Raw genomic sequence first — 24871 nt, 5'->3', positions numbered from 1 at the left:
GTATTAATTTTTGGTTGTTCGGTAGGAGCTCATAATGGAATGGATCCCTTCTAATCTCACCAGATGCAGAGCATGACCTTCTTTGTACGCAAATCGGCCTGTGGCGTAGTTAACGGTGGTTCACCTCGGTTGTCCCATGATTTTTCACTACGCACTACGTCATTATAAATGATCTACTTTCCTCGTTCCTATTTTCATTCCTTTTCAACAATAAATTACAGATAAAAGTGTGATTTATTCAATTTTATCGGACAAGTGATGCAACATCCAAACATCCAGCTTCATTATCAATCCTAGCTTTAGTGTGTGTTCGGAAACAGTTGATTGGCCAATGTTGAGTTTCTCTGCAATCTCCCGAGTGGAGATTTGCTGGTCCTCGTCAATTAAAGTCATAATTTAATTGACATAGTGACTAGTCGACCGGAACGAGAGGCATCTTCAAGATTCAATTCTCCTGCAGAAAACTTGGCAAACCATTTCTGACACATTCGTTCGCTAACGGCTAACAGCATCTCCCTTCCGTATACATCTTTTGTTTATTTTGTTTCGTATTTGTATCTTTACGATAGTAAAAGGATATCGTGCATTGGAAAAACACATTTCCCGCCAAAACATTTGTGTGACCCGATTGGGGAATCACTTTACTCAATAAGGGTCACCTTTTGCAGCATAGATCAGCAGAGAGCAGAAATGAGCACAGACTTTCCGGTCAACGCAATATTAAAGATTTGCTAGCGCAAATAAAAATAAAATAAGAATACAATAGAAAAGTTGGCTAGCTAGAAAGCAAGAGACATGTCATTTCAAAATATTACTGAATACGTCAAACGTGTCATAGGACGAAAAATTGATCAATTACTCGATAACGATAAATAAATGAAAAGTCTATGTTTCATTAACATGAATATGTTATTTTATTCCTTAGGACCACCCGACATACCCTTCCTGGTTGCAGTTGACGTTACCGGTACAACTTCGATAACGATCAGATTTCAAGAACCAGACTCGCACGACTCTCCAATCTGCACCAAGTTTAAAGTTCAGTGGAGTTTACACGATGACTTCTCAACGATTTGTGGCGAGAAGGAGGTTCTGGACATGAAGCAAAGGGAGTGTCAAATAGAAGGTCTAACGCAAGGGCAAAAGTATCACTTTCGTGCTGCTGCTGGAAATTTGAAGGGTTTCAGTAGATTTAGGAATTCGACACCCGCACATGTTACACCTAGTAGTAAGCATTGTGATAGTAAATCTATTTTGTCTATTTTGAGTTTGCTTGCAATTTTTAACTTGAAATGTTTGCAATTTTAAGGTTGGAGAGACATAGATGGCAGAGTACCAAGATTTGCGGGACGCTTGGAACAATTAAACACGCTATTCACCGATATAAGGCGACCGGAGTACACGCAGGAGACACCTGCAGTACAAAGGCGAAATCCGAAGAAAAAGACAACGATAAAACAACTGTTTACGGCGACGAGTAAATTCCAAAAAAATCTTAGGCGAGGCGTGTTCCTCGCGTGCCTACTTTACCACGAGGATAAGGTGCTCGTTACCAATGAGGATTTCTTACCGGTGATCGAAATCGACGAAACGTATCCTAGCTGCATCTACAACGATTTTCATTGGCTGATGAAGGTTGCTTGCACTTGGGACGACGTTAAATCCCTTCGACAAGATATGGAAAAAAGTCACAGCAGTTCAACCAATCATTTTAGGATAAAACTGCTTCAAGCTGCTGCTCAAATGCAGGTTAGTAACAGTTCTTTCCCTGTTAAAATAAAACTAAAACTTGCGAAATCGGATTCTTATTCGATGTGTCTTACAGGCTGCATTGTGCATACAAGATCTCGGACAGTTATATCACAAACCGATTAGAGACATCCAAGGCACTTTAGTGTTGTCGACGGTAAATTATATAAAATCGCCGAAACTGGTTTCTGTATTGAACAGTAGATGGTTGCCACTCAGTAAGATAATAAAGAAAGTCATAACACACGAGGATAGTAATGTCGCTGATATCTTGATGGCCAGCATACAAGAGCAAATGACATATCATCAAGTCAGTAATATCAAACTGTCTAAAGGCTTATATCTCGGTTACTTGAAAATGCAAAGCAGCGTCGATCTCATACAAGTTGTTGTCCCGACCAAGTCTCCGAATGTATTGCCACACTGCAAGATTCGCGATAATCCACACGTTTCCGCGTAAGTACACGTACACGTAATATAAACGACTTTGTGTCAAACTTATTCACTGTTATCGTACTTTTCGTCTCTTTGTCCGTTAAGGGAGGAGTGGGATTACCTAAAGAGAGTAACACATATCTGCACGTCTGAATTTTCCGCAAAGGAGTCTGAAGAGAAGGAGAATGTAACGAACGAAGCTCAGGGGACGGAACAGCAGAAACTGTTCGTTGATTTGGTAGCTGCGACGGCGCGACGACTGTTCAATTACATGGAGATTAGTCTGGAGGATTCGCTGGTACATCGGCTTTATGACGCCGAAGTGATCGATTTGACACACGACGTATCATTCCTAATCACTGTGCCACCCGCCGAAACTGCTTGCTGCGTGCCCGGTACACGGGAGATCCTGCTGCAACGTGGCGATCTGCTATCGCTGCCGATCCAGGTCTTCGAAATGGTGCATTTAAATACCTATCAGAAGGACGTAATTAATCGTTATTCAAGACTCAGCTGCATCCTAGAACTTGACACGGCGCAAGCTCAGCATAATCACAGGGAAGCATTCAGCTCTTTAGAGTTAAGTGTCGCTAAGGACAAACTAGCGAGATTGCAGGACCTGCAAACGCAAGTGAACACGGTATGGAAAGGCGCTAGATGGCTGATTGACGTTATAACTTTCGCAAGAGATCGCAGCTCCTCCCAACAGAGTGTAATTATCCTTACGCAACAGTTCTTGATATATATATGGTATCATATTCTTTTAAATTTGTCATTTCACACTTCTTTCACAGACCGGCATATTTATAAAGCATCTGCTTAGTCTGGACAGGAACAAAAATAGTAACAGCAGTAATAGTCTGAAGCGAAGTCTATTACAATTGCCGTCTAGGGATCCCAAGCTCGTGAAATCGAGTCCCGGCCGAGGCAGTTGGCCGGGACCGAATCTCTCCAATTCATCCTCCAATCTTCTCACGACGGAATTCAGCAAGAGTGAGCAACAACTGCCTAGCGGACAATACGTACGCAAGGGTAGTAATACTTCTAACGCATCCACCGGTTCGGAGCAGCAAAAGTCATCTTGCGCACCGATGAGTAGCAATAGCAATTTAAGCAATCTCACGACCACCAGCAGCACTAACCATTTGGTACCGATGCAAAACACGAGGTTACCACCCTCCAAATCCGAAGACACTCTAATTCTCGCCAGGTATAAGCACAGTCCGCGAAATCGATCCGCCACGATAACGTCGGCATCGGCTAGCACGAGTCCGTTACTGAGTATCAAGCCCATCATCTACGGCGGCTCGCTCTTGAGTGTATCCACAGCGATGACCAACACCACGAGCCTGCTCAGCGTGAGCAACACGAACTCGGACAGCTTGCACTCTTTGAGTAGCGACGAATACGCTACGCCGAATTCGAGTGTCTGTTTGAAACCGACCGGTCATCCAATCAAAGTGAAAGCGTTTAAACCGACCGCGAGCGTTGCGGCGATGGCCACCGTTTCGCAGGATAACCAACTCGACGAAGAAAAAGAAGAGGCGAAAATGATGCCAGCACCACTACCAGGCATTCTTCAGGTAGATTCCTTGATTTTTTTAACACGTTCGTATAAGCTTCGTATAATCGTTCATTAGGACATTATGATTGTCATAATACATGACATCATATTAGCTTATTATATGCGACTAGATACTAGATAGTTAATGTACAGTATAGAGAAAGTTCCGTTTTCAGCACTGTTGTTCGAATTTCTCCCTGTCTCGTGACGTAGTTTTTAAATGATCTTTTTCCTCTCCAGGGAACACAAGTCTAACCCGATTATAATTAAAAACCGCTCGCTTGGTCTTCTAGTGCAAACCGATGTAGCAGACATATTGAGTAAGCCGCCACACCGCCAAATTTCAACGCTTGCTCTCTGCTCGGTTATGCTTAAACATTATGCTTACAATTAGTATGCCAAGATCAGAGTATGGCATGAAAGATTTATTATAATCGTTTTATACATACGTATATTGTGATAGCTCGATTTCTCTAGTTCGAATATGAATTATCTCTGCAATGTGTTTTCTAACGCGACATTACAGAAACAGAAACTTGTGTAAAGATATCAATTCCTAATGACGTCACTATACATGATTTTTATAGCAGTTGTACATAATTATTATATTGTTACGGTTTTTGAATATCACATTTTCGCTCAATGCTTTTTCAATGCAAAAGTGTGTCAATTAGATCAATTGGAAAGAATGGAATGAACTTCAAGGAGGCAAAAAACCTTGAAATTTTATTAGATAGCACTTTAGTCCTTTGATAGCACTATATGCATACTATATCTTCTTTTTATTCATTCATAAGGAAACTAAGGAAAGTGTTATCTCCCGATTTTCATTTGTATTTAATTATGAGCAAATGGAACATTACGTGATTAAAGGCTCTGTCTTAAAGTCTTCAACTCCCTCTTAGGGGACACTTCCCTTAGTTGCCTCGTTGAGTGTTGAAATCTTTTGGACACACTATGTGCATTGTACATATATGTGCTTATACACAAGGACATGACATTTTCATAAAAGTTTAGTCAAATAATTTTATTGACTCACGAGCTATACAGATACACTTATTTCTCACTCGAGAGTAATGCTATATTTTGCTAATTGATTCTTTTTATTACGTAATTTGTGCCCTACTAGCAAATATGAGATATATATATATATATATATATCTACTAATATCATTGGTTTAGGTTTACGCGGCTTACGAAACTGGTTTGGCAGCTGGCACGAGTTTAAAGCTACACGTAACACCAAGGACCACGGCACGGGAGGTCGTGGATCTCGTCGTTAAACAGCTGAACATGGCTGTAGGTCTAAAAGGTCAGAAGGGGCCTACTTACACGGCCGAAGAGTTACCGAACTTTTGTTTAGTTGCCGTAATTGGTGCGCGGGAGCGATGCTTAAGGGACGATTTTAAGCCCCTTCAATTGCAGAACCCGTGGAAAAAGGGACGACTGTACGTTAGGCAAAAGCAGGATGTTCTTGCTGCCCTCGAACACAGTAGCAAGCACACCGCGTACTTGTAGCACAAGTAAAACAGTGGATAACCATCCATTACTTTTACTGTTATAAATGAATTTCAGTACATTCCACATGCGTAAACGTAACATCCCTTGGTAACAAGTAGTGCATGCGTGATATTTCGCATAAAGTGACATGGTCGTACTTCGTACATCTTCGACGATAAAATTATATCGATATCGATATTGTCGATAAAATGAGATATTTCAGTACACAGCGCTTTTCTCGAAAAAAAAAAGAAAATCTATTTGATTACCTTAGAAGCAAATATATTTTTATCTTAAGTTCACTCTCAATTTATATATCGTTTAATGTGTTCTGGTCACTTTGTATGAAAGATAAGCCGTATGCCTATAACTTTATATTATTCGCGGAGAAGAGTATTTGGCCTCTTGAATGACATAAATGACATTAGCCATTAGCAATAAGTTTAATCAGCCTTCTGAAGATCGCTTATTATAAAATATATGAATTTTGTACTCTTTATAAGCGAAATATCCTTTTCAAGAAAACTAATCTTTTACATTTACGGGATTACATTTTAATTTATTTTTGTTATCATATAGATAAAACAAAATCTATCAACTAGATTCAATTAGATGACGCCCAATTTTAGTCACTGAAATGTAGAGAAAAAAGACAAAAATCTAATTAAGTAAAATTAATATTGTTTCGCGGGCGTTTAATTATAGTTATAGTATAATAGTTTGGCGTTTAGACGCCAAAATCGCAACCTAGATTACATCGAGGAATCAGCACGAGTGTGATGAGCATTCCCGTGGCTGATAAATAGGAAATTCTCCTGTTTTAGACAATGTGTACATTCCGAAATAAAAATCGCGAATTTACGCAAGATCCATGATATTCTTCAAATGTTAGCTAGTTCGTAAAACGAATAATATTGGAGACATAGTGTCATATGTTATGTATCGATCTCAATATTTTATTCGATATCTATATTATCAGGTATATATGCAAGTAAGCTGCTTGAGAGATTTTATTAGTTCTTACATCAGGTAAAAGAAAAAAATATTTGGACACTTTGAATCGGTAATAATAATTTTTAAAGTTAATGAAAGTTTTATACCATCAAAGTTATAAAATATCTGTAAAAAAGCACTGTACACAAACTCTCTGTTTTAATATGACCAGATTATTATGATATTGTACATGATACTTTTTCTGCTTGATTAGATCCATGTTACCAGGTTCCAAAAAAGGAAATAAAATGATTTCAATTGCGTTTTTTTATGCGTGCTAATCGGGCTTAATATATTCTTCTCAAAGTGTTGGGTTAGTCAAAAAGTTTGATTCGATTTTTGCGTCAAATTTAACTTTATTGCATTCAGTAGAAACAAAGTATTTATCAATCAAGTAATCTATGGTCGTAGACGATGATAGTGGTTACTTGGTTGATGAATAATTTATTTCTAATGAATGCAATAAAGTAAAGTTTGTCGCAAAACTCGAACCGAACTTTTTGACCGATCCAATATCGAAAACAGAATAATACACAGAAGTTCCTAAAGTCTGGTAAGAGCATTGTCTTCAGGCGATTTGAGAAGAAAAAAAAGATATATTTTTAGGAAATTGTAATTAATTTTGAGAAAACATACACATCTTGTTGATAAAAACAAGACAAGTAAGAAAAGAATATAAAATAGTTAAGAGATTAGTCTATTAGTTTAAGAGTTTAATTGGAGAATGTCCTGAATCTAAAGCGGCAGGTAACGTCTGAACCAGTTTTACAGTTAGTTATTAGCATAGTTAAGACGAAGAGGCTTATAGACTGTTGTACATAATAGAACAAAGTATTATTAATGCTACTATTATTTCAGAGTAAGTAATAAACAAGTTCTATTTTCGTTTATCATTTTAACTTATGTAACTCTTGTTTTATTCAACGCTATGACTCATATACGAACCCTATTTGTTTCATTTCAATCATTCTACAACTGGATAGGTTTTGTATTTTAATAAAACCGCATAGTGAGAAAGAATTCCAACATATAAGGGGGGTCGGATTTATCTGAAAGATATCATACGTAAGAAGAAACACCTAATCAAAACAGAGAAACAGATTAACTTTTTTGTTTTTTGATAGAGGATGAATTTTAGTGAAATTTTTAAAGTTTGCAATTAACGCGTCGCTAAGCATATAACTGCGACTGATAACTTAATCGGATGAAAATCCGATTAAGCGAAAAATAGGATTAATGTATCCAATGGTAATTGTCATAGCGCAGAGTGATTTGCTGAATATACCCCAACCGCACAATATTACTGCACAATATTAGTTTAATAATAGATGCGACGAATTTCTCAAATGTCCAAATTGTAATGCACATTTCATATCTCGTATATGTATAATTGCTCGACTACAGAGCACAAGATAATACGTATTTAGAGAAATCTAGCTATCTGGATAGTGAATAGTTAATACAAATCTGGAACGGAAAGCAAAGGCAAAATAATACGGACGTGTAAATCTATCTTTCTCTTATTTAGCTTGCCGAAAACTTACGTAATATCGATTTGTCAAGCGAAGAACTTGATTTGATATCCATATAAATACGTATCGTGAAATCCGTCCTTCACATTGCAAAATCAATATAGCTGTATATTCGAACGGTTCTTCGAATATTATGCTTATTGAGCAGTAGTATCGTGCACCAAGGGGCCACTTGCGTTTAACAAAGATTAACGCACGGTGCACATATTTTTTTATCCACAAACTGGCAAGAAATGACGACTTGCTAAGGACAGAGTAGATTTTACTGGTTACATAGATATAAGTCTGTACACCACTAAAAGCCCATGAAAACTAATATCGTCAGCAGAGGAAAACAAAACGTAGACGTTACTCCGATTTTATGATAAATATAATTATACATACAACACAATTTACAATGAGTCAAATTTTCTTTCTATTAAGCTGACTAATCTTTATAAAAGATATGCCAGCATAATTTAGCGGTGTGTCAATCCAATCATGTAATCAGTTACATCTGCTGCTCTCTCTATTATTTTTGCCTAGATACACGCTCGCATTGTTCAGACTGATGAGCGCGCGTTTCTGTTTGGAGATGATAGAGAAATTTATTAGCACTAAGTGTTTATCGATGTTGAGTGTAAAATAATCGCTAGCATATAAGTGTTACAATATACCAGGTGGAAAAGCAAGAAACGTGCCGAGTAGTTGAGATATTTATAAATATTCTGCAAAAGAGAGAGAGAGAGAGAGATCGTGAAAATGTAAGTGCGAATGCGAGTACGCGCGCGTGCGACAGACAGACCAGAGAGAGATTATTTTGAACGAGACAAAAGGCGAAACGTCTCGTTTTTTACAATACATTTATGATGATGTAATTATAGTTGTGCCTACGCAACGACGATGTGAATTAACTAACAGTCGGAATTGAAAGAAAGATTTTTCTCCTCCGCCCTCTTTCATTTTATTTATTTCCTTCCAGACTTTATTTTCTTGCAGAAGCAAAAATTGCACGTGGCATTTTGCACGCACGATTTGCGAATTTGTGAAGTATAACTCACTCGCATGCGCGAGTAATTACAACGTAGTAACGAAATTGATATTTATAAAGATGGGCTACGTTTCTGTTGCGAGAATCACGGTTCATTTTACAAATCTTACAGAAACGTACTAGGTACTAAGGAAATTAATAACGAAAGATATGCATTTTTCCCCTGTGAAGCATCCTTCACGAGATATTCGCGAAAAATGCTTTCTCTGTCGGGAACAATTGAAGCGCACGAAATAAAGTGTAATATTGTATTTGAATTGATTGGATTTATTTATCTTATATTCCCTATTCGTGTATAATGGCAAAAGAATAAAAATCGACAATTATGAGAAACGTAACGACGACTATGAAAATGATTTCTTACGGTAATTATAAACCTGCTGAAATATATCTAGCTTTCTTATCTAGCGATTTTTATCTCTTCTGTAACAACCTGTATTCACAGGCATCCCAGTCGGCGTCATCATCTTCGACGAGTTAAACGTGCGAACGAGACGAGAACCCGGACCCCTCAACGACCGATAGTCCCGCTGACCCACTTCCGTCTTGTTTCTCTCCGTCTTGCCGAGAAGCGAGAACCATCACCTACTCTTCATTTATATCCCCCACCATGCAGGTATGATTCTACTCTTCTACATTCTACTCTTCCGGCGAGTAAGAATCGCGACCAACAGTTTCTTCCGAGCAAAATTTTACGAACGATTTCAGCTAACAGTAGCAAACAGTACGACGTGTGAGATAAGATCTCTGAGTATGTATAAGCCTGCCGATGCTACAGCTGAAAGGGCGCATGAGAGAAAGTAATCAAAACTTGGTTATTGCGTGGTTGCGATAATAGCTAGTGACGATAATAGTTAATAATTCGCTCGATTGTCACAGTAGTGTTGCTGACAACGCATTAAACAAAAGAGTATTAACTGACGCGTCAACCTATTTGTTAGAGACGATACAGAAAAAGAAATAAAATCCCTTCTCAGCATTTACCGCGCAAAATAATAATAGGTTTCGTCAGTTGTACATTGTATTATCTATTTAATGTTTTATTTACTCTTGATTGAATATAATTGACGCTACGCCACTGCGGAAGTACCGGCATGAATTTAAACTGTTGCGGGTGTATGACGTACATGTACAGTTAATATTTATTCTCGTGAAGAAACACGGATACCACGAACGAACAAACGCGATTGGCTGACCCGCTGTCCAGATTCGCCCTGGGCTGACCCCGTTGTTGACTGACCCACTGGTGAGATGGCTGATAGCGCAACGTTTACACGCTTGGAGCGCGGAATCAGTCCGCTTTGGCATTTGATTACACTGCATTAAAAAGAAAGAACTAAAGAAAGAACTAAAGAAAGAACTAAAGAAAGAACTAAAGAAAGGTGCTTCACTATATGCGGATGATAACGGTATTTTGGTAAACCATCTTTTCACGGATCATTTCTTTCGGACCTCTGGAAGCAATGTTTCTCGAAGGCCGATCAACGTTTCACTCTTGCGAGAGCATATACGCCAATCTGCAAAGCAAAACTGATTACATCGATGAGGATTTTGACGCAACTGGTGGCAGGCACGCAAAAAAGTGCAACGCAAAAGTATCTACCAAATTATTGTGCCAATTTCACGCGACGCGACGGTCGCAGAAACCGTTTGCCGGCGCAAGAGACTGTACTATGCGTTTCTTGCTGCGAAATAGCAGAATACCATATCCAGTTACACGTGGTTCTTTTACCGTGGTGATTTACGTCGATAGGCTACATGAGATTTTCAAAGAGTGAAAAAATAAAAAAATGTTATCAATGTGCGTTCTCCTGCAACCAATAGGATCCGATAGTACCCCACTTTTCTACGCTATGGCGTATCGGGCACGCCCCTCGGCGCCCACAAGACCCGAAAATGCCCAGAAACGCATCCGACGACCGAGCTTGCAGAACCGTCGCTCTATTTTATTCCACTGTGCGCTGGCTGGCTGGTCCGCTCGAGTTTGCACGGATCTCGCGGGCGCGCACGTGCGGCCGTGTTACGAAAGAATTATGCGGGGCACAAGGTCCGGCCGGCCGCTCGCCGGTCCGATTTTTACCGATCGAAGGTTACGTTTCGCAGTTAGGTGTCTGTAGTACGCACACAGTACAGAGAGTATGTACTCTCCTCCGCTCCACGAATTTTTGCCCTATCTTTTCGTTCTATGACGCAGAGTTCACGATCTGGGGATGAGATTTTAGCGTACAAATTTTCTGTCAAAGTCCATTCGTAAATGTACATAAACGTGCGGATTTATATTGATATTAATATTTTCCAAAATAAAATATGCGATGTTTTCGCGATTAATTTAAATCAAATTAACTTAAGTGAAATTAAATTGAATGAAATTATCATTTCTTTTATGGTTTCTACAACAAGTTTAATGCATTGCATATTTTATTGAACGTATATTCAGTATTATTGAATAATTTCATTTTTTTTCTTTCGGCTTTAATGACAAGCGCGCGAGTTCCACGAATTATCGGATTCCATTTGGTATTGTCTCGATCTCACGATCGTCTTCAGCCCCTCCTGCGAATAAGGAGGTAGACGATGGCGACGGCGATGAGGACGACGGTTCAACAACGACGGCGAGGACTCTGACGACAAACGACCGACACGATGCGGAGGAAGAAGAAGAAAAGAGAGACGAGTGTTCGGTGAAGCCTACCGACCGGCTATTTGGAACACGACCGATCAGTTCCTTCAGCGCCTTCGCACCGTGGACGTGGATACACGCGACGAACGTCCTTTGTCACCGATCTTAAGTTCGTGTTTCCGTCCTTATGGATAGAAAAAAGCGACGAACAAACTCGCGAACGATCGCATGACGCGTTATTGTCAAATTGCACGCAGTCGAAAGAACCAACGTGCTCGCTTCGTGAACCTCCTGCGAAGAAGTGGAATCCTCGACTTCAGGGGATGCTTCTCAAGAGATAGTTCGGAATAGTTGATGACAAAGCTTGGAGTCAAACGATTTATCGTATTGAAAGAATTCGCTGACACTAGTAAGTTTTCGATGACTGATAATACTGAAAGAGGAAGTCGCAAGAATGATTCGTACGCCGATTATCAAATATTCCATTATTTCAATGTAGGTAAAATTATGTATCTCGTTATAAAGTAGTGTTGAACTCGAGAACTGTAACAATTTTATTGCTGTGAGAATAATTCTTTGTTAAATTATTTCAATTTTCAAAAAGCTTTATTAATATAGAATTATTAATATAGATGGACAGTTAAACAATTTTTCTACGCACGTTTAAATGTTTATTAAACTTTTTTAAACATTTCTCTAAACATATCATATATTTTATCGTGTCCCAAATACATACATATATTAACATTATTTATTTTATTTTATTTGTACTTGATTCTATTTTTTCATTAAATTTACTTAAACAAAACCGGGTAAAGAAGTTACAAAGTTTCGTCTTTTTCCGGTGAGGTCACCGGTAGGAAAGCTCACCATATATTGCCATTAGTATAATTAACCCAGATTTTCCCGGATTTATGGTGAACGGCACGCGGGTCACAGTGCTGCACACTACACATTATAACAGACTGCCGACATGCCTCCAACTCTGCACAGGAATAGCAAAAAATTGCTCACTCAAAATTGCGTATCATTACACGAGAATATTACACGACTGCAATTAACGTCTGTTAATTAGAATAATTATATTAAATTAGCAAAAAATTAATTTATAGGGAAATCATGTAGGTAATCGAACAGACAGCCTTTACAACAAAACACAGTGGCATTGACTGGAACTAACGACTAAAAAAAGAAGAAGAATATCGATATCGATACTTTTGATGAAGTATAACAAAGATTTTAAGTATAAATTGTTAAGAAAATTGTTTGTTAAATGTAATTAGAGAATTGCATAAATCGAGGCAGTGACAATTGATGCATCGGTATAATTGATACATCATAATCTTCATCCGGGAAAGGATGATCGCGGATGCATACACATATGACGCAGCGTTTAATATATTAACCGACACTGACGGTTATATCCGGCATCGAGCAATGTTGCGACACGATACCGACGCTTATAGCCGTCAAAAGCATTTTGTTCGCTTTTCTTCGATGCTGCCATTCAAGTCCTGTCCCGTCCTGACCTCAATTTTTGTCAGCACGCGATATATACAACTCCTTTGCTCAATGTAAAGTTAGCCTGTATAACTTTGAATCAATAAATTTTAGGAATAGGTATTAACGTATCCATATATAATTGTTGATACATATTAATATAACGTGTATATTTTATCGACTATATTATATTTTGGGATTTTATGAAAATTCTTGATAAAATATCGGAGAAACATTAAGGGATAAAAATATCGACAACTATAATAAGAAAAATATGAATACTATAGACGTTACGTGATCCGAAAGTCTATCTCTAGAAAACTTGACTTTGACTTATTAATTCCTACAGGCATATTGTCTTTTGTTAAGTTAAGTTTGCAATTATCGCGAGACTATTGTTTGTTTGTTTAGGAAAGGTTTTCGCCGATATCACAAAGCGTCATCAACAGCGACACAATGTCGGAGGGTTGCACAAGTTGCAGAGGCGCGAATTATACAGGGGGCACTTTGCAGTTGGGCACGGCTGCCGGCAGCAATACCGGAAACACGTCGTCTACTCCTGGAACAACCTGTACAACCACGAGACGAGTCCAGGTTCGCGCGAAGGTGTTGTACGGCACGGGCAAAGCGATAGCAAATTTGCAAGCACAGGAGAAAGCGGCCAAACATTGTTGACGAGGTAATTGACAACCGTAATTAAGACACGCAAAACGAATGGCGTAATAATAATAGACGATACCACCCGCAAATAGAATAACATATATTAAATAAGATCATTTATATCATTACAAATTACTTATATTAATAGCTATCAATTTATAACATTTCTTATCAATCGACGGATATAGAATAATTTCGATGAAAACAATTATTGATACAAGCTTATCAAATCGTTAACGCTTAAAGACGATCAACTAATAATTTGACAAACATCGATCGAATGATGCGCTGATTAACCGATCCGATTACCTTCGACTCGTTCTCTCCGAGAAACCGTAAAAACCTGCCGTAGAATTATACGGAGCTCGGACTTCCTATCGCGTACGACGCGACGTCGAAACGTATGGATTCGAGCACAGAACGGAGGCGGCCGACCTCCTCGTAACGCTACCGGATGATCAACGCGGATGGACAGTCGAAATAACGAAACGACCTGACGAGGCGCCGCGGCCGCGGATAACAGTACAAACACGCAAAAAAAAAGAGAAAAAATACCAACGAACAAAAAGCAAAAAGCCCGGAGGCGAACCATCCTTTCTCGCGGATAAGACCAGTCGACCGATCTGTTCGCCGGTTAGTACCTGGTTAACCGTCCTCAAGAAGGCCGCTACCTTGATTCAACCAACGATCTACGCTCGTCTCCGTGCTTTTGTTTCTTTCTCTCTCCCTTCTCTCTTTTTCTTCATCTTTTTCCCGTTTCTCTCAATCTTGCTCTCTTTCGTTTCCGCGTCTTCGTTCGGCGCTTTGCGCTTCATCCTCACGTGGATTTCATGCTGACGAGTATGCACCGCCAGATGCTGTGAATACAACCACTGTGAGTGGGCCAGGGACGTGTCGCCGCGCAAAATGCATCTTCCAAGCTTGTGAGTCGATATCGATATCCGTTTCTCCATTCTGGTACAAAGTTACAAGTATTATGAGCAAACATTTATTGACGAATTGAAATCTGGAATGCGTCCGAATCGTTTATGATCCTAATTTGCAAATTATTTTTCAGCAATGTTTGCTATGTCGACGTATTTGTAAATTTGTACTAGACTTTAAAGTAAACTGATATTTTAACGTGCATATATTATAACTGTCTGTCTAATGTTCAATGCAAATCTAATTAAAATGCATCAAATTTTCAATCGTTGGAATAGTAGATATAAATCAAGTATAAATTTAAAATATTTCTATTTTTCGAAAGTACTTATATATGTCAACCTTAAAATTCAGGAAGGTTGCTAGCGACTCAATAAGGTCAATATAATTTCTTTATTCCATCGTGCCTTTGCCGTTCTACAATGCGTGGTACCGTTACACCTCTCGATCTTAACGCCTCGCAATCGACAGCTTCATTTAGTGAACGTTTCGTTTCATCCGGTTTTTTTCTTTTCTTCCTTTTTCTTAACATTTGGCGTTTGTCGTTAGAAGCTAACGACCGTTATTCTTGATTTACTTCGCTCGATCGTTTCACTATTATGCATCGATTAAGAATCGACATAAATCCATTGTTACACGCTACTAATAATAATAATAGGTATCTTTCATACTCATAGCAACAGTGTAATTGGTTCTTCAATTCTTCACGATACCATGACATTCAAATTACATGATGACAATAATGCAAATGCTGCATCGTGATGTATCAATGCCACGAAGCTGCATTATCGCAACGAACAATATTATAATGTGTTGACAAGATTTCAAGTAAAATTGTAAATGGAATCCCGATATGAAGAAACAGGAGAAAGAGGGAGCACATATTGCGATGAACTGAAACTGCGTGTATTGTATCGCGAGCGCAAGAGAACGAAATACCCGTGTTTTATAATATTTGTTAATCATGCAACTAGCTTGCGATAAATAAAAGTGTCACAAGTAGCAAACCGTGCAATAAATATTAGGTATGTGATGTTATTTTTCGTACGTACAGTATCGAAGTTGGCGAACGTGTCAAAAAGAGGTGTCACGAATCAAATTAATATTGAAATATGTCAGATCTCTTGAACATTGAAGTTTTATATTTTTTCTTATTAAATATTCACCAGATTATCATTATGCAAGATTTCTCAATCTTGTTCATTATTCGCAATCAAGATTTTCTGGATTATTAAATTAGACATTAATGAAAACTCAAGTTTTATGTTTAATGGTTTTTCTGTCATATCATGTTATAATAAACAATCTCTCTTTTTCTTTATTAGCATCATTCTCTCTTCCCTATCCTGCACATTGCCATTAAAATCGACGGAAAAGAATGCAAGGGAATTCTACGCTAAAAGCCAAACGTTAAATCCTAATGTTAAAACCAACGAAAACGAACAATCGCTTTTCGCATCAACGGGCACTCTGGGCACAAGGACAAATATTTCATCGGACTATAATTCTTTAAACACAGCTATTGAAGGAAGTAATACAAATATTACATACACGTATCCTATCGACACGCAAAAGTTACTAAAGAATGAGATAGGAGAGGTAGCGACGAATATGTTACAGCCAAGAAATTCCGACCGAAATACGTACATTTTTGTAAAAGAGTCAGGAAATGGAATCCGACGTGAATTTTGGAACGCTTCGCGTATTTCTAGAAACTTTGCAGCAGCAAAACTAACGGATCAAATAAAAGAAAACGAGGAAAATAAAGAAAAGGAAGATAAACCTAATCGAGAAGAGGAATCTTTGGCTAAACCCCTAAATGATTCAGGCGTCGAAAGAAACATTTCAAAATCGTTAAACAGCGTAAGAAATAACACACTGCAAAAAATAGGATTTTTTCAAGAACAAGACAATGATACCATCGGTAATTCTTCGGCGTCAGAAGAACGCTTTGTCAAAAGTGATGACGTGATTTCCAGCCGAATGAGTAACGTGATCGCGGAAACGCGTGCCATCGATACGGAAGCTAAAAACCAAATTTTGCAAAATCGCACTGATCACCAAAACTGGGAATTGCAGGAAGACGATTTCATGAAAGCTGCGAATTTCGGATTGCAAGCTATGCACGATCTTTATTACATTCAGGAACCTAAATTATATTCAATGGGTAAGAAGCATATATATATAAATTGAAATAATATAAATTAAACCATTATAGAACACCTTATTACTTCCTTATTATCAGGTGTATGCAAAACTTTTAGTCTTTTTCTTAACGTTCTGGTATTGTGACTTAAACTTGGTAAAAAGCAATGGCAAGTATTTTGATGACCGAATTGTATTACATATATTATACACCTAAAGCGAAAAATGTACAAAAGATGACTAAAACTTTTGCATACATCTAATAATATATTTACCATTATTATTAAATTCATATAATCATTAAATCGGTAAAGTTCGCAAAGAACTTTATACATGATATACAAAACAAAAATATAGGTCTTTATCTTGAGAGCGACAATCCAGCGAGATACGTAGCAGCATTCAACGATCAATCGGAAGAGGCGAGATATCTCGCGAGATTCGGATACGCAGCCCTTCAAGGCACCGCTATGTTCTTAAAAAAGTAAGTTGTTAGCAAGTTCACAGCAAAATTTCAATGTCGCGTACGTGGCGTACATGTGGGACTTGACATTTTATTCGTACTTTGATTATCTTCTCAGGTTTCCCAACACACCGCTGGAGTTGCCTTTGTCCCGAAATATTGAAAGAACCTCTCTAAGACAACAGTGTCCACAAAGAAATCCGCCTCAATGTCCACCGGCTAGCTTAAGATACAGAACGTCTGATGGTAGTTGTAATAATCTACAGAATCTCTGGTGGGGTTCCGCGATGTCCACAATGCAGAGGTAAATATGACATCGACAATTCTCAAATATCTAATAGCAGAATATTTCCTTGTTAAATTGTATTAAAGATATCGATCATTATACTCAGATTTCTACCGCCGGAGTATCATGATGGCGTTCAGAGCATCAGAAGATCGAAAGATGGAAGAGCACTCCCAAGTGCACGCGATATTACGAATTTAATCCATGAAGACAAAGACGTACCTCTAGCTTCCGTTACTCACATGTTGATGCAGTGGGGACAATTCGTAGATCACGATTTGACAGGTATGTAAGAGAAGAAAAAGAAGAATTTCTTTTCTTTTATTTAAATTTGTTTCAGATTTCGCGTAATCATATTTATTCTGTTAACAGCAACCGGACAAAGCAGAGGATTCAATGGTACGGTACCACGATGCTGCTTACAGAGAGGCATTGGTTTTCAACCACCAGAGTTTATGGTAAAAGAAATAAATTAATTATATATAGCATCTATTGTGAATGTATATTTAATAAAAATTCTATAAAAATCATTTATATTCATAAATCGTGGCTTTTGTTCCATTTTACTATCAAAAAGTTTGTACTTTGATATTTTCTGCAGAAGAGCACGTTGAAAGATATATTTCTAATATATTTCTAATGTACATCGATAGCATCCGGACTGTTTACCGATAGCAGTAAACCCACATGATAGCTTTTATGGTCTTCTGGGGGTGAGGTGTTTGGAATTTCTCAGGAGTGGACCGGCTCCTAAGGAGAACTGCGAATTCGGTCCGAGAGAGCAATTGTCTCAAGTGACTAGTTATTTGGATGCCTCCATGATTTACAGCAGTAACGCCATGCATAGCGACAGCTTGAGACTATTCCGAAAAGGTAAATGTTCTCAACAGTTCCACTAAATTCTCGAAAGAAAAAGGAGACAAAAAATGATAATATGTCATATGTATGTATGCAAAACTGCCTGTTTTTCGATCGCGAGTGTTAAAATAATTCTAGGTTTACTACAGTACGGAAGGCTACAATCGCGAAGACTCTTGCTTCCGAAACGCGAATCCGATCTATGCAAACGTGGCTCCCTATCAACGACTTGCTTTCGTGCCGGGGATGGCCGTCTCAGCGAGCAACCTGCCCTCACGTCTCTGCACGTTGTCTTTCTAAGATTGCACAATAGGATAGCTACAGAACTGTCCGATCTAAATTCCCACTGGAGTGATGAAAAACTTTTTCAAGAAACCCGAAGAATTGTCGGCGCCATAGTTCAGCATATAACTTATCGAGAGTTCTTGCCGATCATTCTCGGTAGGAATAACTTACAGTTCAGTGTTACTATATTTACTCGACGTGATGAGATAATCGATAATGATGTAAATATTTTAATTAAAGCAATAACGAAATAAAGTGCTCTAAATTAAAGGATTCTAATGTTTCAGGCCCTGAAGTGATGAAAATTTTTGATTTGGAAATTCTTAAAAAAGGTTACTATAAAGGATACGATCCGACCGTAAATCCCACAGTAGCAAATTCATTTGCAACAGCGGCTTATCGATTTGGACATTCGTTGGTCCAACGAAGTTTCGTCAGATTCGATAGCAATCATAGGCCTATATTTAATAGTAAGTAAAATTAAGGGTCTTTAGCAGACATTTTACGTCCTAGAGATAATAGATTATGATCAGCCGGTGTAAATAATTCAAAATAAATAATTCATACGTAGCACAACTAAATATAAACTTTCAGTTCAGGGGCATTCAGTGAAATTATGAGTGTAGATGATCGAAATGTGTACAGTACGTTACTTTGCTGCCTCGTAATACGCTCGTTACATAGTATCGCAAAAAAGATATGCATATTTAGTCATAGTTGAATATATTTAGTCTCAAAAAATTAAAAATTGCTAAAAGATATCCAATCAATAATATAACTATTTTTCAGATGTTTCAATCCACGAAGAGTTCAGCAAACCCGCGAATTTGGAGACAGCAGGATCCGTTGATCGTCTTGTGCTAGGTCTAGTGAATCAACCGTGTCAAAGGAGAGACGAATTCATAACCGACGAGATGACGAATCACCTCTTTCAAACGCCCGCTTTCGCATTTGGCATGGATCTGGCCTCTATCAATATTCAGCGAGGCAGAGATCACGGTCTGCCGCCTTACGTGCGATGGCGTGAACCCTGCGGTTTATCGCCGATAAGGACTTTCGAAGATCTCAATAAGGTGATGTCCCCAAACGTTGTGAGAAAATTTAGATCGCTCTATTCGTCAGTGAACGATATCGATCTGTTCCCGGCTGGCCTAGCAGAAAAATCAGTAATCGGCGGCTTGGTCGGCCCGACTTTTGCTTGCATAATCGGCCAGCAGTTTAGCAATTTGCGACACGGCGATCGATTTTGGTACGAGAATCCCGAAAGCGAAAGCAGCTTCACCACTGGCCAGCTGCAGCAGATCAGGCAAGTTACTCTGGCGCAAATATTGTGCCACACCATGGACGGCATCGAAACCATACAACCGTTCGTCTTTCTCGCGGCAGATACGCTAAAGAATCAACGTCTCTCTTGCGACGATGCAGCTATCGGACATCTAAACCTCGAATTTTGGGCCGAATTTCGAAATGCCGACATCGACGAGTTGCAGAAGGCTAAGCGAACAACGATCGACATAAATAGTGGCACCATTTCTAGAAAGGGAGAAAACGCTAATTCGAGAGAGAGAGTCTCCTCGAGCGATCAGACAGAACAGGAACAGACGAAGATCATACCTGAGAAACCTTTTAAGACTAACATCAATCAGAGTAATCGAATCGTAGTAAAGAGACCACTTGGACGCCCGGATAACAATAACGTCACGATTGTAGTGCAGAACAACGCTGTAAACGCGCCCGTTTTTGTCAACGACGGTATTTACGGTTCGCGTATCAGAATACAGCAACAGCCTGTGAAAAAACAGCCGGCACATTTCAATCAGGCTACAAGTAATTATCTCGTGCACCGGCCACAAGAGAGACCCATACCCACGACGATTCCTCACTTGACCAGTTTTCACACCGGTAATCCATACAGACCTCATGCTTATAACGATCCTAGTAATCCGAATCCGCTCGCTTATGGATACAGATCGCCTATTTCTGCACAGGATCATGTATTCTATGACAACTATTCTCCTACTAGTCCCAGGCCAACTCTTTACACCTATTACACGAATGTTCAGCAGAAACCATCTACAACCCAATTGCCCGATCGTGAGATTGATGGTTATCTGATTCATCATGGATCCTCGTATCACGATTCATTTTCAATGCACGCCAACGAGAGACCCAACCTACCGATGAATCCCGGATATTATTACGAATCAAATGATAAGCAAACTCTAGTGCACAGACCAAATTACGATGAATCTCAACTTCCATCAAACACGCGACTGAACCAGAAAGCAAATCATACGTCGAACAATTTCGAGCTGCTTCATCAACAGAACCCGAATGATAATATACCGAAACCTGCGCTGCACTCACGACCGGACGAAAAATTATATTATCAAAAGTTGAATTATGATGCACTTGTGCCTCCAGCAAACTCGCGACCAGATTTTAGACCGAATTATCAATCATATGACACACAAAAGCCAGGTGGTGCCGGAAATTTACAAATCAACGATTTTAATGACAGACAAAATGAAAGTTATCTCGCTAATCCAAATAAACCATTATATCAAGAACAGTGGAATTCGAATAATTATCAGAAGAAACCTAGCGAGAGACCGTACGATCAGGATGATCCTGATGCATATCGAAAAAGACCGAACATTAAATTGTCAAGTTATAGCACTGATAATATTAATCAAGCAATCTCAACTAACAGGCCAAATAACGAATATAATTCTCAATCTTGGAAAAAGAACTCGCCGAATTCTGTCAAGAATCCAATACAAGGTGCGCTTTATGGATCTATTCCAAATTCTGGAACAACTAATATTCCTTCCTATGAAAAAGGTACAACTTTTGAACTTAAAGGCTCAAGTAATACATCCCCTGCAAATTATAATCGTTATTCGGACACTACTCCAGTTTATCAAAAGACGTCAACCTCTGCACAAAATAGTTGGACGAGAGCTTCATTCTACACGAAAGAAAGCAGTTCTCGACTTCCTCAAAGTGAGCCCTTTAATCCGCATACTCCTTCATATTATCAGAAACTGACGAATCACCCAGTCTATCAGAAAAATGATCAATCACAATTGCCTTCTTACCCAAATGAATCGATCGATAGACCTCTTCCTACAGATCCAAAGAAACATGATGATTCATATAAAAATCCTAGCAAATCATCTTTAGCTTTAGATGATCAAATATCATCCGTCTTTTATCAAGATAAAGATCATACGACTCCAATGTCGCATTGGTCGGAAACTTCGACGACAAATTTCCAAATACACCGACAAAAAGAAAGCTTTACTCAGAAGCCAATAAGAGTGCAAAGCGTCACAATCGTCGACGAAGCAATCGAAACTGTTCATCATCCCGGCCACTCCGGGTACATACCTCAGCACATTGTTACTAGCGAGGTTCCAAAACCATTGGAGCAACAAATAAAGAACGACGTGCCAGTTGTGAAAAAACCGGGACAATATTATTACGAGAAGAACGTGCTGCATCGATATCCAGACGAACCGGTTTTGAGACAAAATCCCAAAAATAATTATTATTCGGTGGACGAATCCAAGGAAACTCTCGTTCAAGATCGAGGAGTGAACGTACCTGAAAAGATCGCAATGGAGACGTCGGTTATCGACGACCCTGTAACAAACTCCAAAGTAATTAAAAGCGACGAAAGTAAATTGACAACGACATCTACGGTCATTATCAATGATTATGAGAATAACGGAAGTGACACGGTAGATGATTCTCAACGCGCTTTCTTAGTAGATGTCGAAAGTGTTGCACCAACTGATATTCCTGACAGGTACTTTTTTACATTTTATTTGCATGAATAATTGCACTTTGAAACTGCGCATCTTATATTAGTTGAAAGGTGGGGTTCGAGTTTTGCCTCAAATTTTACTTTATTACATTAAAGAAACAAATTATTCATCAATCAAGTAATAACCAGTAATCTATGATCATAGACGATGATGATAATTGATTGATTACTTGATGAATAATCTGTTTCTTTAATGTAATAAAGTAAAATTTGAGGCAAAAATTAAACTAAACTTTTCAACTAATATTAAATTAATAACTTAATTAAACTAATATTATGCTCTCAACAATTTGAGGCTTTCGCGCTGGTTACAACTGTCAGTTTTGGTAATAAATAATAATAGCATGCTTGATACTCGTGCATGATCTTAAAAATCTGTGATTTTTTCGTAGGATAAATCATTGGACAAATCCGCAAGAAGATTTGAATTTAACATCGATGTTGGAAATGCCCGGAATTCCATCCGATGAAATCGCAAGTGCCAGAGAATTACCCAAGCCCATTAAATTGAGAAGACACACTACTTAAGATCATATGCTGCTGGATTCGTCCTCAGTACTTTTATTTGTCAAGTGAAATTGCGAGAAAGTTTCAAAACTCTATCTGCTTTACTTATTATCGAATGTATGTAACTGCATTTGTTTACCACTTGGACGGCAAGTGCAAAATTATTAAATCTACAGCATAGAAATTATACGCAAAGTATTTATTAATATTGTAGGCTTTCTATTCTTATTTAGAAAATATAAGTAAATATATATTATCGTGTTTATTAAAAGATCTATTTACGAACCTGCTAAGTTTCCAAAGGGATATTTTATTTGCACAAAATGCCTTTGTATAAAATACCATGTTATATAAATATTCTTTATGTCAAATAACATATTATATTATTGAACAATTGAATGTTGACGTGAATAAGCCTAGGTGATATATATTAATATAATACATAAAGATATAAAGAAATTTATAAACAAATATAGAGGCATACGCGCGTATCACATGAGTATAATTTATTACTCAAACATATATATTATATATTATATATATACGAAACTGACTTGTAGTATTTTTATATACTTTTTGAGACAGTTTTGATTTTGATTTCTACGTGACTTAATACTTTATCAATAAAAAATCATCATTAGACACACACACGCACGAAATGTAACGAATTATAATTAGAGATGCATACAGAAAAATATATATTCTGTATTTATTTCGTACAAGCAGAATAGTTGAGAATCGCATTACTCTTATGATATCATTATCTCAAGATCGGCTATTGAGTTGCAAATCAGAATATCATTTATATTCAAACATTTCGATAAAGATAATAAAGATATAACGTAATAGATGATACGTTAATCCATGTGCTTACACGGTAATTACACACGTGTAGTTACATTAAGATTAATATGATTGTGTTACAAACAGACATGAGAAGAAGATAATAATTTGAATAAATAAATCTTAAACCGAACACGTCAGTTATTTATTATATTATTTTTCAGATTATTTGATAGAGAAAGATATAAACTTTATTTGTTTTTATCTCTATTTTGCTCTCGTCTTCACGGATTTCTTCCTTTCCTGCCATGCTTGCTTGTACTTACGACCGAGGTCCAAACTTTCCTCGATTGATGCCCTCTATGTACATTAATTAATATTTAATACAATCTCTAAATATCTCTCGATTAAACTCCGTATAATACAATACGTATATTACGATAAAGTAAACGTGCGCAAATAATTCCGTGGAAAAGAGCTTTATTAACGTACAAAAGGAAAAAGAGAACGGGACACAATGTTAAAATAGCGGAACGAGCGGATACGGACCTCTTTCCTAGATCGACTAATGTCTGATAAGTGATAATTATAGCAACAAAATAATAATATGTTCTTATCTCTCGATTTTTATTTAAACAGGCGATTTCACGTGTTGTGAGAATAATATTTGAATAATTAACAAACTGCATATAATCTCGTAATATTATTAATTATATTTAATGTTGTATTACTTCAAGTTATATTATTCATTTCTCTCAACATTGCAGTTTGCACAAAAGGCAAATTTGCCGGATTGAAATAATCAATAGAAAATATGATTATCAAATATCTCTATACGTTTCTTGCAATATCACAAATATCTGAAATATCGCTTTAAAATGAATTTCCTTTCTGAATTCTGTTGGCGTCACGAAAGAAATGATTTATCGTCGGTCGTATATAACGATACACAAGATATGATATATCGTCGGAACGGTCTATTCTGACATCTTAAAACTATTTGGTTCGTAAATAGATATAGATTAGTTGCTCGAGACCGAATCGGTACGAACCCGTACGAGCGAGCTTGCGTTATGCACTCGTGCCTTTGCTGCCTGCACGGACACCACCAAGTAGAAACGCCCTCCGGGCTGGAGGGAAGAAGGAGAGACGGTGAGAAAGGGGAGAAAGAAAGAAAGATTAGAAGGAGGAACGGCGGAGTGGGG

At 38.0% G+C, this 24871-nt stretch overlaps 2 protein-coding genes and 1 pseudogene across 8 annotated transcripts in view; all 3 read left to right on the top strand.

Moving 5' to 3' along the window:
* LOC105284481 overlaps positions 1-9126 on the top strand; it is a 42525-nt gene extending 33399 nt beyond the window's left edge. For 5 of the 6 annotated variants that reach the window (XM_011348021.3, XM_011348020.3, XM_011348019.3 and 2 more), the window contains 6 exons: positions 926-1228; positions 1310-1749; positions 1826-2205; positions 2290-2896; positions 2979-3767; positions 4931-9126. In XM_011348021.3, the coding sequence (XP_011346323.1) occupies positions 926-1228; positions 1310-1749; positions 1826-2205; positions 2290-2896; positions 2979-3767; positions 4931-5266 (2855 nt within the window). In that variant the 3' untranslated portion in view covers positions 5267-9126. Of the gene's footprint in view, positions 1-925; positions 1229-1309; positions 1750-1825; positions 2206-2289; positions 2897-2978; positions 3768-3988; positions 4069-4930 lie in introns of all 6 variants that reach the window. The other variant, XR_894884.3, reaches the window with a different exon arrangement.
* Positions 9127-9155: 29 nt separating this feature from the next.
* Positions 9156-14126, top strand: LOC113562211 (annotated as a pseudogene).
* A 123-nt stretch (positions 14127-14249) lies between these two features.
* Positions 14250-23140, top strand: LOC105284479. 2 transcript variants are annotated; one of them, XM_026970520.1, is made up of 11 exons: positions 14250-14506; positions 15833-16674; positions 17010-17136; positions 17234-17419; positions 17508-17686; positions 17774-17859; positions 18055-18274; positions 18398-18700; positions 18832-19014; positions 19334-22358; positions 22769-23140. In XM_026970520.1, exons 1-11 carry the CDS (start codon positions 14490-14492, stop codon positions 22902-22904), a joined length of 5304 nt encoding a protein of 1767 aa, XP_026826321.1. In that variant the 5' UTR covers positions 14250-14489; the 3' UTR covers positions 22905-23140. The 2 variants fall into 2 exon arrangements, with proteins under 2 accessions (XP_026826321.1, XP_019888890.1); XM_020033331.2 differs by having other exon boundaries at positions 14250-16674.
* Positions 23141-24871: the final 1731 nt, after the last annotated feature.

The sequence above is a fragment of the Ooceraea biroi genome, chromosome 6, assembly GCF_003672135.1.
Source record: "Ooceraea biroi isolate clonal line C1 chromosome 6, Obir_v5.4, whole genome shotgun sequence".
NCBI classification, from domain to species: Eukaryota; Metazoa; Arthropoda; class Insecta; order Hymenoptera; family Formicidae; genus Ooceraea; species Ooceraea biroi.
This window is presented reverse-complemented; position numbering and strand designations above follow the sequence as displayed.